We start from the raw sequence: 14,776 nt of genomic DNA on the forward strand, positions 1-14,776 counted from the left end.
ACACTTCAAGCCAACTAAGAGAAAGCAATTTATTGTATTTTCATTATAAGACTTTTAATGTAATCTTCACTATTTTACAAACCATTTTTAAAAATGATCCTTTTACAAGCAAGGATTCTAGAATTAAAATATATTCTCAAATTAATTTAAAATATACTTCGTAAAAAAAACCCAAAACAAAACCCAAAGAAATTGCCAGTAGTTTAAACAACCATATTTATTTTGATAGATAATCTGATTTCTGGTCATAATTTAGATGAGGTTTTTTTTTTACTGCAAGAAACTCTCTAGTTAGTGCTGGTGACTTTTAAGTGTATTTGCTTTGAATGATTCCTGCTTTACAGAAAGTTGTGTGTGTTTTTTTTTTTTAAAGTTTGTATATTCCTTCTCTATCAACTTAAGTATGTTTTGTCTTAAGCTAAAATGACTCGAACCCAAGGATGCCTCATTCTGGAATTTTTTTGTTATCCTTGGTAACGGAACATTGCCCTAACCTGATAAAGAGAGAGAGGGCATGTAGAGGAAAAAACCAACAGAGACTTCTGTGAACAGGGGTGTGTGTGTGTGTGTGTAGTAAAACTTACTGTTAAGAAATAGTGACTGCCCACTTGAAATTTAGAAGACTGTAGCTGTTCTAGAGTGTAGAGGTTAATGGAAAGCTACAGTACTGCTGGCTGCATGTTTTCATACCATTATAAACCTTTAACTGCTGTGCAGATGGGTAAGAACTGCACTATCAAATGCTTGGTAATAAGCTTCTAGCCACACACCAGGTATATTAGTGGCAGATTAGTCAAAGGGTAAAGGCTGAGCTTCCTTGAGGGACAAGCTGATATGAAACTTAAGCTCTACTCAGAGCTGGCTCAGCAGTAAGCTGAAGTTAGCACTGTGGACAAGCTGCCAGCTTCAGCAGCCACACTGCAAAACAGGCATGAAACAGGAAAAACCCAGGTTTTTTTGAACAAGTAGTTAGTCAAAATGAGCTTGACAGCCATTCCTCCTTTACATGTGGGTACATTAAGCAGCAGAGCACTGGCTCCATAGAGCAAGCCAAGCAGCTGTGATGACAAGCTCTTTGTGACACAGCCTACAGCTCCTGTGGAACCAGGCCACACTGCAAGGCTGATTCTCAGTATGTCCTGCTCCTAAGGTTGGTATTTTGAGCAGTAACTATGCAATACATGTCTACAGTATATGCTGTATTTGTAGTATTCATCAAGATTAGAATGTGTACCTGCTCACTGCTGCAGCTGTTTCCACATTAGGACACTAAACCCTCACCTGGGCTTACAGCACAGCTCCACTGAGACCAAGCCCTTGTCAAGGGGTTCTTTGTTTTCAGGTGGCAGCCTCTAGTGTCAGCTTGCTTCCACAGGGTGGAGAAAGTAAACTACCACTCTCCCAGGTTTCCTTGTCTTAGAGAAAAACCTCTGGTTAGTCAAAGGGTAGCAATAGTACAGAGGTACAAGGATCTATGTGGGTATGACTCATCTTCCTCGAGCACAAACTCTTGCTCACTCACTTGTGAGCCTGAGAATCCTCAGTGCATCCAACCAGCCAATGCATTGGACTTTCTGAATGGGAAAGGAGTTAGGGGGCAATTTAATGTTATGGCTGAGTGGAATTAACAGGTTGCTTGTAATGAAAAAAATTACTTGCTCCTCCTTCCCTCCCTCAGCCAAGTCTCATCCTAACCCCAGGCCTCCCTCCTCTCAGTTCACTAAATTTCAGGGTGGGGAGGGAAAAAATTTACTCTGCTCACCAGGGTTAACATTCTGCTATTTACTTTAATCAGGTTCCTATATGAAGAGATCTGTGTCAGAGCCACCTTGGGGTATATGTAAGCACAAAGACAGCAGAAGACAATGTAAGAACAGCAGACCTGGAAGGAAGAACAGGTCCAAACAAAAGATCTGGCTTGAGCTCTCTCATAGAAGCACAGTAAAAAGTCTGAAACCCAGGTTTACCACAGAATATTACACTGACTACCTAGTTTTGGGATCCAGTATTTGGATTAATTGAAAGGTGGTATCTGAATATATGCATGTGCAACTACATTCTAATAGGGATAGTGTCCAAATAGGGAAATGAAAAGCACCTCTAACTGGTACATTCAACAATTTGTCAGATAAAAGCACAGGAATTGCTCTTGAGAAGCTATGAATTGTAATGTCTAGACTTCAGACACAGATCTGAGTTTCATCCACAGGAGCAGAAAGCTGCTAGGGTTAGTTTTCAGATTAAAAAGTGTGTCTCCAGTACAAAGCCAGATCTCAATACCTTAAAACCCCATGATACCTTGCCTCTGACTTGATGATCTTTGGAGTATGTTCACATAGGAGGTAATTCTGGTTACACTGATTGCAGTAGACTCAGAACTTCTTCTGAGTCTACAGGCATAAAAAAAAATATTAAAAAAAGGATTTCAGTACGGCCAGTTCCTAGCCTATAAATAAATCATTTTTTCAAACAAAATCTTGAAACATGGAAGCACCACAAAGGAGCTGTAGTTTCAGAACAGTGCATCACCTATTCTGGCTAAAAAATTATCACTGTGCAAAACCTAATCATACAGGTACTCCCACCTAAGTTAGCTCAGCATGTATGTTGTATTGCGAGACTAGAGTCATAATATATGCCTTTTACAACAAAAGAAACACCAACCTACCACCTTAGATTCCAATATACACCCTTGCCTATATATTCTATATATATATTTTATGAATAACTATTCATATAGTAGGATATTGTTTATTTCACAGACCATTAGGAAAAGAATCTTCTTCTGTTTTCCCCTACACAGTAATAAAATAATTCTGCCACTCTATTTTGACAAGAAAAAAACCAAAACCCTGAAGGCCCAAAAAGCTAGATTATAAAGACCCAGAACTGTGTGTTCTAAAGAGACTGCTCATTGTCAAGCATTTATATTACCACTTGCAGTGGAAACAAGATACCATTGTAACAGTTTTTTTTACAGAAGTGGCAAAAGGGGAAGAAGATAAGGACAGCTCTTTTCACAGTGTAAGATTTACCTGAATCAACAAGTAAGAAATGCAAGTGGAGGCCAGCATTAACATGAATCCAAATAAGTCTTTTAAAGAAATTTAGCAACTTGAAAATTACATAGATACAGAGCATTTAAAAAAATAGAGTGAAACCCAATAGGAAGTCATCATGGATTTGGGGCAGGAGGTTTGAAGAAACCAATCTTCCGGCAGTATCGGACAATAAATGGCACAGAAACTATAGTAATGCTGATTCGTACTGGAGCAAACAATTTGTGAATAGCATATGCCAGCACAAATGTGCTTGTACCAGCAGCCATTTTAGATTGCAATGATGATTCACTGAAACCAAGTTTGAAGAGAACGGCAGTCATATCCACACCACTGGGGAAAAAGAGAACAATATTTCTTTAGTTTATTTTAAGGTTGCATGCTAAAAAATAAAAAGTGCTATTTTTTCCAGGGAATTTAACATGGCATACTTCCAACTCCGGAATTTATGTTCATATTAGATGTTGTTAAATAATAAACCCAAGGAATTATTTCAGCAGTAACAGCTTAAGTTAGTTCTGTAGCAACAACACATGCAATATTTTCAGATGCACTTTTTTTTTTTTTCTTAAATTGACAAGTTCCCTGTGAAGTCAAGTATGTTCTTAATTTTAAAACTGTATAGCTGCAGCATGTGCATGGAGAATACCCAGCCCCCATGCTCAACCTTTGGAGATAAGATTCCTCTCCTTTTTCATTTTAAAAAAGAAATTTGTGAATTTGTGTTGTAAATTAATCTTCCAAAAATTTACAGTAAAGCCTATTCTGTGTTTTGATGAAACTTATCACATTAATATAGATCAACCCGAACCAAATAAGGTACCTGTTGTTAGGCTTCAAGTGTCCTAACAGGAGTACAAAGCTGTTAAAATGACAAGCATCTTATCTAAAATCTAACAAGTGAAGGAAGTATTAAGGATCTCAGATAAGCATTATCCACCAAATCCATTAATATTTTAATTCTCTATAGACATAGCAGCTTTCATCAAGGTTCCTACATTTGGAGTAATTTTCCAAAAGAAGTTGTTACTAACTTTTCCCCCTTCACTTGACAGTAAAGTATCTTGTAACTGGGAGTTAAATCATACCTGAAGGAAAAGAGTTTCATTGTCACCCTGTGCAATGATATAGTAAATGAGAGACATCAGACATTCACACTTTTCCACTGAAGTCAAGGGTAAGTGGCAGGGAATGTTTTTAGAACAACGTGTTTCCCTGTCTCCTCAGCTGAAATCCCTCATGCTCAACAGACATATTTATAACCGATGCATTCCCACCAGAAGCCATGTACACAATTTCTCACCTGACTCCTACACAGTTATCTAGTATTTTCTTTTTTGAATCTAATCCTGTTTTAGTGGCCGTTGCCTTCTGCAGTTGAATTGCAGAAACTGAGTTCAACACCCAGAAAAATAAATTTATCTCTAAGCTCCAGCACTTTGGCTCTATCTTTACAGACCACACTACTGTGTGAGAATAAAAGATATCTCTGCAGAACAAAAATAAATTCTCTCATCTGGTTAGTTACACTGGTGCAGTCTCTGCTATTTTTGCCTACTCACCATGGATGGTGAACCTATGCAAAAAGACCACATACATTATTCTTCTCTCATGCCTGATGGGAGATTAGATCCATTTATGGATCCACCTACACTCAACATTCAGAAGATTACTCTGTATAGACCAAACAGGCATAGAGTACGCGTGTCCTTCCAGAAATAAGCACAATGGTAAGATATTTTTCTTGGCTAAACCATTACTTAGAGACTACAGACAACTGTATAAACCTCACCTTGACACAGCCAGGTAGAAGATTCCTAGAGATACTAATGAAATTCCAACATGGAATGAAACCCCTACAGCACCATACTCTTTAAAAACTTGTTTCAGTTGCTGGGATTTGTTGAGTTTCTTGTTTTCACCACTGAGATCTGTGGCTGCCCTTTTTGGGGGTCCACCTGCATCCTAAAAAGAAAACAATTAAAAGTATTTATTAACGTTAAGCACAATGTCATATTCTAGTCAGTTGAACCAATATGAAATAATGAAAGAACTGGCTTGCATACAGTGCTGTTCGGAATACTTTGGGAAGATAGTAACACACTCTTACTCTTTCACATCAGGACAGCAGATGCCTGTGGCACAGCCCATGCAAGATCCCTTTTCCCAGCTATTCATATCAAAGGAACGCACTGAAATTAGTGCAAGTTCTTACATAACGCAAGTTTCATAATTAAAAATTATTACAGTCCCAGTCTTCCATTTGATTCAAATATGCATCAAGGCACACCCACACAGTTGTTTGAGAGATGAGACCGAGGTGCCAAAGAGATCTTTGCTTATACCCACTGCTCAGCTTTATACAGTGAATTCTTGTAACACAGTTTTTTGTTCAAGGGCTAAGCAGCTGATGGCACTGGAAGACTACGATACCACACTGATGCCGACTTACTAACAACTTACTAGATAGCAGGGGTCCAACATTTAAGTTCTTATAAATCACCCTCTGTAGATCAGCTGAAAGAGGAAGAACTGGGGAAATGCTACTGTTGACAGTAGTTGCTGTCAACATATATACAACAATAGTGTTGCCATGGTCTAGACAGTAGCTACACAGACATGGCAGTGCTGGTGTAAATAGCCTAACTTCACTGAAAATGTTTGTCATTGTAAAATTTATTGACAGCTTTTTATCTGGGTAAATTTAAAGTGCAGAAATTCATTGTGAGACATACTCCAAAACCCAATCTGATAGTGCAATGCAGGCAAAGAAGGGCATATATGCTGCTAGTAATGACAGCCCTTGGATACGTCCTCATACTTGCCATAGAAGAAATACTAACTAGAGAAAGAAAATGTTTGCACAAAGACCTCAGGATTTTTCTCTTAATTAGTGAACGGTTGTCAGGAGAAATTAGAAGAGTCCCTTTTCAGCTGAATTCAGCAGCAGTCATGACAATATGACAGCCAGACTAAAGGCCACTGCTGCCCACAGGACAGGTACAGCTACTGAGTGCCTGGCACCACTTTGTCCTACTGTAGGTCGGTTTCAAGGCACAAACTGGAAGAAACACACTTGATTAATCCTTGGATTTGGCGAGATTGTCAGTTAGGATACAAGATAGATGCCTCTTACAACACTAGTGGTAGGATGAACTTGCTTTAATTGGCAATTTCAACCACACAAAGCACACCACCACCCCAAGCCCCCCCCAAACCTGTTTGCTGCTGGTTTTATCTTTTTTAATCGTAATTTGTATTCCTTTGTATTTCGACAGGAAAACACACTGATACATAAATATGTATTTAGGGAATTGTGTAGCTCAACTTACTCTGCTTATTGTGTATTTAAAATATTCAAACATAAAAAATAATGTTAGATTTTTTTTTTTTGGCTGATAAGCCAAAGCAGTATTTCAACAGAAACTGAAACTTGACTCAAGAAAACATGTCCAGTAGAAAAAGAAATCCTTTATTGCTTAAGCCAAGCAGTTTCAATACTAGAAGGTAAATGAGGAAAACATGTTTAAATAGATATGTTTTTAAGCAAGCTTATTTAGCAAAATAATGGATTAATAGTTAGATAATTAACTACTTTCAGCCACTGCAAGTAATGAGATTCAATGCATGGCTGTACTACATGCCTGCTACTTCAACATGTTTCAGAATTCATTCTCTTACTCTTCAGTTTTATTATAGGAAAGGGGGGACGTCGAGGGGCGGAGGAGGGAAGAATGCTGTTTTAACTCCCAGTCTGTAAAATATAAGTACTGAGTTATTGAATGGAACTACATAAATAAACTGAACAAAATAGCCTCATAATACCTTCTGATAAAAGCTGTCCTAACATATTATTCAATCGACATCACATACTAGTCAAGAACATTAATTTATTCAACAGTGTGATTTTCTTAAAAGCCAAGCATGGTTTGAATGGTATTTTAAGATTTAATAGCTACAGTGAATTTTTCATCCAAACAAAGATGATCATTATCTATTTAAGGAGCCTGACATGAAGATTTTTTTCAGACAGCTGCCATGAAGACAGGAGCTGACAATCTGGTGAGATACATAAGCCTCAGAGGAACTCTTGGTCTTATAGCTGTGTTTGCAAGATGGATCATAAGGACTGAAAAATAACTTGTTCCCATCATCACATTTCAACTCACTCATGCTCTCGGGCTCACACACCAGGCAATTTCTGAACGGTTCCACTTGAACAGATATTACTTGGACTACTCAGTACAGTCATGCCTGAATAACATACAACTTAGCAAAGAAAGCTGCTTGTTTTCCATATAATTTTGCTACAATATTTCTGCTAGAAAGCCAATTTTATTCACATCACTTAGGCAAAGATTCAGCTTCTGGACAAAATAAGGCAAGAATCTGAAATATCACATTACGCTTTGTAACGGGGCTACAGAAGTTAACCTGAAAACTAAGGTGTAGAAATTAAACTGTAAATGAGGCTTTGTACAGAAAGCTCACAGTCATAATCTTGGCACAAACAGGTGTAAAGCAGGTCCGCGTCTCCTACAGAAACCCGGCATCAACATGATTTAATAATGTACTGCAGTGTAAAGAAGTCACGTGTGAGGCCTTCATCTGCTTTGCTCCCTCTGCCAACTCAAATTTAAAAACAAAAGAAGTGGCACAAATTCATACTTTTTTCCCCCCACTTCCCAGCTCAAACGAAAACGTAACCGAGGGTTGAAAGCCCAGTGGAACTCGCAACTAACGGGGTGCGTGGCCTTTCAGCTGCCCCTGGGCGCTGCCAGCCACCGCCGCCACCGGGCTACTCTGTGTCGGCATGAATTACTAACAAGCCCTTCTTTTAGTTCTTCTTATTCTTCACAACTCACCTGAAGCGCTCAAACTCTGAAAGCCCCCTGGGAAAACATATACCCCTCCCGGGGTGCTGCAGGCCAGCCGAACCCCTAATCTTGAAGGCACCCCCAAAAAGCTGGGAAACACTCCCAGGCCGGGACAACTTGTGCTTTAACCAAAGCTACATTAATCCGCTCCCCGCCAGAACACCTCCCCCCGGAGGCGCAGCCGCTGCCCCCTCACACCGCGCAGTACCTCGGGGGGGGCTCGCAGGCACCCCCACCCTTGCCCACCTACCTTGGCGGAGCTGCCGGCGGCAGCTCGCAGCGTTACGAGCGGCAGCGGCGGGCTGAGGCCAGACCAGGCGAGGCGGGGGCCGCAGCGCAAGGCGCGGGGGGCGGCGGCGAGCGGGGGGCTGCGCGGGGCGGCCGGCGGCCGCAGCGGGCCCAGGCGCGCCAGGCGGTACATAGCAACGGCGCAGCCCCGGCTGTGTGCGCCGAGCGGGGCGGGCGGCCAGGCCTGACAAGCCGAACACCCGCCCCGGCCGGCGGCGGGCGCCCTCCTCCTTAAAGGGGCAGAGTCCTTCTGGAGCCAGATTTGGTGGGCTCTGCCCCTTTAAGGAGGAGGGCGCCCGCCGCCGGTGGGGGCCGGCGGTTTGTGACGGGAGGGCGGTTACAGGTGCCGCTGCCCGCTGAGGGGAGGCGCGCTGCGCGCTCTTAGTCTGAGGGAAAAAAGTCTCTCAGGATGGCGTGTGGCCACTCGGGACGGTGTGAGGCAGCCCCCGGCCCCATCTGGGCTGGCTGAAGCCCCTCCAGCGCCCGTCTGGAGGGAGCTGTAGGAGCGCAACCACAGTGGTTTTACAGTGTGGCCCTCCACGTAGCTCGCTAAGCGGGGATGGTTGCCTCTTCAGTCCCCTTGGCTGTATTTAGGCCTGTAAGCGTGGAAGGGGAGGTGATGCCTGTCATTTTTTCGAGTGCTCCCAAAGACTGTGTGCATATTGAAGTGCAGAAGTGGTTAAAGTATCGTTGCTGCATAGGCTCACAGTGCAAGCAGTTTATTTAATCACTGACTTTATCTTGAAGAGCTCTTGTAATCTGCCAAGATTTCAAGGTGTAGGGCAGAGTGCAAACACAGAGCTTTTCCAGTCACAAAGGGTTCATAGCATCTCTGAGACCAGAAGGAGCCTTCCAGCAGACACTGAGAAGGTCTTGCATTTATAGCCTTGCTTCTATCTTAAAACCACAACAGGAAAAGTAGGAATTAAAAATGCCATTGAAGTGTAACATCACTGTGGGAGAATTGTAGATGTCGGGGGGGAGGATATTCCTGGCAAGTGAATCCCAGTGCCCCGGGGAGCTGTTTCGACCAGTAAGGCTGTGGCTGCTGGGAATGATCTGTCCACATGGCGTAATTTTCAGAATCTGCTTAACTCTGGTGATTTCTAGACCTTTTGTGCTGTGTCAACCATTCAATGTTAATGCTGCTTAATGTGGTTTAATATCTGCAAGTTGACCGCTATCTTATACGATGCCAAGGCTTTTTGTAACTGCTATTGCTGCAGTTTCCTGAAGTGGCTTCTTGCCATCACAGACAAGGCTGGCTCACTGTGGGAGGAAGGGTAAATATTGCATAACTACATTAATGTACTGAAACAATGCATCCAAATGCTAAGCTCCAGCAATAAAATGCTTCTCTTTTCCGAGATGCTAAGCCTTTCCTCTTCAGGCACATTGTTGTTTTTGCAGTGATGTAAGCATGCAGGGCCGAGTACAATAGGAGAACTGTGTCAGATAAATAAGAGGTTTTTCCCTCCGGAAGAACTTGCCGTTTAGGAGTACAAGCTGGAACTGCGCAGGACAACACAGAATGGTACAATGCTGAAACAGCATGGTGGGTGGCTCTGGTTAAGTGCAACGCACCACAGAACAGATGGGTTTCAAGGAGTATCTTGGAGGACGAGAGGGAGAGAGCTTTACATGCATTAAAATAGAGTCTGTTCTGGGCATAATAAACAGCACTGCCAGTTCTAGGGTTTTATACTTCCTTTAGTTTTTGCTTATAAATCTAGTCTTTCTATGAATGCTTTGTAGAACAATACTTTCTCAGAACGCAATTTCACATGTTTATTACGTTTATTTACTGTTCCAAAGCAATTTGCTAATGTGTTTTCTGTGACTGTTAATACACCACCTGAGCAGACAAATGGTATTAATAGGGTGATATATATATCATAGTGCACTACAATTTTGTATTTTTTTTTTAATTATAAAACATCCCAGGAGTTAATTCTGGTTTTACTAAAAATGTCAGTCAAGTTCCACTGGCATGGACACAACTGGGCTCCGCGCATGCACACTGGACACCTGCCTGTGTTTGTCTGGCAGACCCATTAGAACCACTGCGTGGTAGAGAGCACAGAGGAGCTTTCCTGTGGCATATGTGTTATGCTGCTGCTGGACATCTAGAAATCCTGGGCGAGTGCAGAAAAGAGTAGGAGATCAGTTAATAACGCATAAAAGCATCAGAGCTGGCAGTTTTATATGTACAGTCTGACTTTCTGCTGTCTCTAAAATCTCAGTGGGAGATTTTGCTTCGAGGCAGGAAGGAACAATACAATAAACATCAAATGATCTATGCTCACTGAAAGACAAGCAAACACCTGGGCTTAAGGTACCTTAATGTGAAGATAGAGAAGTGCAGGGAAAAACACATTAGCTCTATCCTGCTCACTGTAACTAAGACAAAGAGGAGAAGGTACAACTTCCAAAGACAGCTCAAGAAAATGCTTCCACACAGACACTTTTGTGTTATGCTGGATATGCAGGTCTGTCTGTAATGTGTACAATGTTTACTCCTTGCACGTCACTACATTTATATACACTCTTTGCCAGCAATAGTAGACTTGGGGCCATATTCCATTTGCAAGTTCCACCAAGTTGTTGTTTACTGCCTCAAATATTACTTATAAACATGGAAGTACAAGTAATACTGATGGTGCAGCTGAAAGGCAGTTTGACAAGGAAGAAGTTAAAGGAAGACTGATGAGCCTGAGAATTCACTTGCAATTCATAGGATCACAGAATCATTTAGGTTGGAAAATACACTTAAGATCATCGAGTCCAGCTGTTAACTAACTCCACCACTAAACACGTCCCTAAGTGCCACATCTACACATCTTTTAAATACCTCCAGGAACGGTGACTCCATCACCTCCTTGGGCAGCCTGTTCCAACGCTTGACAGACCTTTCAGTGAAGAAAATTTTCCTAATATCCAACCTAAACCTCCCTGGTGCAACTTGAAGCTGTTTCCTCTTGTCCTGTCACCTGTTACTTGGGAGCAGAGACCCTGTCCCGCCGGGCAGTTCCCCCCGCTGTGCCCCCGGCCTGGGCGCTGCGGGGCTGCGGTGCCCACGGGCAGGGCCCGGCACGCGGCCCTGCTGGCCCCCGTACAGTTGGCCTTGGCCCATGGGCCCGGCCTGCCCAGACCCCCGCGGAGCCTCCTGCCCCCCAGCACATCAACACTGCTGCCCAGCTCGGTGTCACCTGCACACTGACTGGGGGTGCACTCGATCCCCTCGTCCGGGTCGCTGGTAAAGACATGAAACAGCACCGGCCCCAGCAGAGCCCTGGGGACACCCCTGTGCCCAGTGCCAGCGGGATGTGACTCCATTGCCCACCGCTCTTTGGGCTCGGCCGCCAGCCAGGGCTTTACCCAGCGCAGAGACCCCAGTCCCAGCCATGGGCAGCCGGGTTCTCCAGGAGATGCTGTGGGAGACGGTGTCGAAGGCTTTACTGAGGTCCAGGCAGACACCAGCCACAGCCTTTCCTTCATCCACTGAGTCACCTTTTCACAGGAGATCAGGTCCATCAGGCAGGACCTGCCTTTCATAGACCCCTGCTGGCTGGGCCTGATCACCTGGTTGTTCTGTACATGCCATGTGATGACACTCAGGATGATCTGCTCCATAACCTTCTGTGGCACCGAGGTCAGACTGACAGATCTGAAGTATGCTGTAACATGCGATTTCTGTAACTGGAATCCATGTTGCAGAATTGTTCCATCTGTGGTTTGCCAAGAGTGCAAGCTAAGTCCTGCCATTGATGCTTGTAGGTCCCTGCGATGAGCTAGTTCAGGAGTTAAGTTCATTTGTAAGGATAAATGTGATTAGTAGTTCAGTAGCAGCTTACTTTTAATAATGTCTTAGTCAAAGCAAAATTATAATTTGATGATGAAGAAATGAGAGAAAATTCTTTAAGTTTTTCAAATAATTTAATCTACCAATAATTCAAGGATCATGAATGTGACAGTTCCAAAATATAATGCCTTCTAATAGACAAGTACAAATTGGTTCCTATATGAGAGTGGGAGGCAATTGCTTATGCATGATGGAAGCTGTATCATTTAATATTATTACAAATGTAGTAATGCCATGTACATAAATATAATGAGAGGAGTTAGGAACCGATCATGAACCTTATTCAGAAAAGAAGCTAAGGTAAATTTCTTTATATTATGGTAAATTAAGGGCATGGCATGTGAAATAGTTTTAAGTGGCCTAGTTCTTTAGTACATTGGCTTTTTCACATCATGTTCCAAGGCTGTTTAAATGATGAAGATGAGATAATGTGGCTAGTTCATAAGATGGACATGAATTAAAATGATATCAGGAAATTATATTTCCTTGAAATTTTAATTTGTACCTGTGCAAAGCATAACACAATGCCTGCTTATTATTTGAGGAATCCATATGTAGCTTATAAAGATACTTAGTAGGAAACTTCTGTGTCAAGAATGCTCCAGTACATACAGTTAGCTTTCAGGGACATCTTCGCTCTCAAGCAAAAACTGGAAAAACATTAAAACTTAGTATCTTATATTCGAATGGGAGAAGACTGCACTGATAGTACAGCTACGTCCAAAGGAAGCCAGCCCAGATATTTTTGTCTGTGAGAGGAATTTAGGGTGAGAAAAATCCCCAAACAGGACAGCAAAGAAAGAGTTATTTGCTTTATTTACCTACAAATCCTTGAAGAATGGGGCTGTGTGGCCCTGTTTCATTTCAGTGCCCTGGAGATGTGTGGGAACTTCCATTGCAGACCACTGGTTGTCTGAGCAAAGGAAACTGTGGTTTCAACCCAAATCCTTCTAAAAGATAATTAGGCAATTTAGGTGATGACTCATGGGAGCCCCTGCAGAAAGATGAATTTCACCTCCTGAGAAGATCTTGCTCTTTGACCCCTAGTCTTGTTGAACAGAAAGGGGTATAAAGTAAAACCAGAAGAAAATAGAAGTGAAAACATCCGTATTGCTTGCATTTCTGTGACCTGCTGCTGATTTCATGTGCCCGTCCTTGGCATGCCTATGAGTGAGCAGACTGTTGCTGTTGAGCTGTGAGGGTCCCTCTTTCTCATGGAGGACGCATAGTTCTTTCAGGATCTTTGTGCCTGAGTTGATACAGGAAGTCAGCAGCATTAATTCTACTCTCCACAAGAGTCCTCTCCAGTAATCTTCTGATGAGACATTTTTTCATTTGGACAGTGTGATGTATAGCCATTTGGATGTGTGTGAGTGAAAATCACATCCAATGTCTCCTGCTAGGTGTGGGATTGATAGCCCCAGCAAAGCAAGAAGGTTATTTTTTCACAGAACAGATAAACTACATGGAGTGGCAGCAGAAGCAGCTTCCTTGGCACCCACTAATGTGTTTCACCCTAATGCGGAGCGTAACTCAGCCTCCATGTCCGCACAGCTTTTGGCCTTTCTGCCCTGTCTCTGTGCGATAATGCTGCACTGAGGACACATACAACTTACTTCATAGAAGTCGCTGGCTGTTCTCACCTTTCAGTAACAATTAACCTGAGTTATTTTTGGAATACATTGGAAGCAGCAGTAATTGCTGTATGCACTGCCAGCCTTGAGACATGTTGTCATGTGCCCATTCAGAGTTTGGAAGACAGCCTTTAACATTTAACTGAAGTCACTGTTTCTGGTATCCAGCAAAGTTTCCATTCCTCATGTCTGTGAAGAATTTACCATCTTCTACCTTTAGATTGGTATTTATTTTGCAGTGAAGTGCAAAGAATTCATTCAGGTACCTGGGGTTTAGCATTTCAGATGGCTATTTAATTTACCATTCAGTGCAACCCACTAAGGAGAGGTGTCTGCTTTAGACCTGTATGTCTGGAAAAGAGCTATCAAACTTTTAAGAGTCAAAGCTAGCCCAGAGAAAGTGAAGTGTCTTGTGCTGATGAATATAACACAACGAAGGATGCAAAATGATGCTGTTTAGTCAATTCTTTTTAATGTCTTCTGCTATTAAAATGGGTAAAGTGGTATTTTGTGGAGTGAAAACTTATGGGGCCAAATTTGGAAGCTGAATACTTGGACTGCTTTGCCTCCTCAAGCTGTTTTACACCTCTTCTGATTCCCATGGACTTTCAAATCTGCACAGACTCCTTTAGATTTATTTTTCAGTTTGTTTCACTACTGTACTGATCATAACTTCATGAGAACTTAGGAAAAATTAGGCAAAAGGCATGTTTGGTGGTTGTTTTCCTAAATGTTCAGCAATTTCAATTTGTTCTCACAAATAAAAAAGCCAGTTGTCCTCTTCCCCTTCAGACTTAAAAGTATGTAAATAGTTGGTAACATTCTGTTGTAGCAGCCCGTGACTCAGATTGTCAAGTGCAGATTTTCCTGCCCTTTGTTCCTTACCAATATTGCTATAAAGCAAATTGTCAGCCCATTCAGACAAAACAAGTTACAGCCAAGGCCAGATTCCCTCTTTTCTACCTCTCACTGCATAATGCCATAATGAGATTCTGGCCAAACAACTCGGTGCAGTGCAATATTCAATCGGCAGTGTACTCAGAAAAGGTGGATGTG

At 42.3% G+C, this 14,776-nt stretch overlaps 1 protein-coding gene across 1 annotated transcript; it reads right to left on the reverse strand.

Moving 5' to 3' along the window:
* Positions 1-15: 15 nt before the first annotated feature.
* On the reverse strand, positions 16-8,413 carry FAM210B (family with sequence similarity 210 member B). The gene is made up of 3 exons (XM_037403399.1): positions 8,187-8,413; positions 4,852-5,024; positions 16-3,392 (listed from the first exon to the last, which is right to left on the reverse strand). Exons 1-3 carry the CDS (start codon positions 8,355-8,357, stop codon positions 3,176-3,178), a joined length of 561 nt encoding a protein of 186 aa, XP_037259296.1. The 5' UTR covers positions 8,358-8,413; the 3' UTR covers positions 16-3,175.
* Positions 8,414-14,776: the final 6,363 nt, after the last annotated feature.

Source organism: Falco rusticolus, chromosome 10 (genome assembly GCF_015220075.1).
Source record: "Falco rusticolus isolate bFalRus1 chromosome 10, bFalRus1.pri, whole genome shotgun sequence".
Classification (NCBI taxonomy): Eukaryota; Metazoa; Chordata; class Aves; order Falconiformes; family Falconidae; genus Falco; species Falco rusticolus.

What these genes read in the sequence shown, in the direction of transcription:
- FAM210B (XM_037403399.1), bottom strand. Translation starts at nt 8,357, where the DNA reads ATGTACCGCCTGGCGCGCCTGGGCCCGCTGCGGCCGCCGGCCGCCCCG. An exon ending in CCGCCGGCAGCTCCGCCAAG is followed by an intron (nt 5,025 to 8,186) that starts GTAGGTGGGCAA and finishes TTTTCTTTTTAG; the next exon opens with GATGCAGGTGGACCCCCAAA. An exon ending in TTCTACCTGGCTGTGTCAAG is followed by an intron (nt 3,393 to 4,851) that starts GTGAGGTTTATA and finishes CTTTTTCCCCAG; the next exon opens with TGGTGTGGATATGACTGCCG.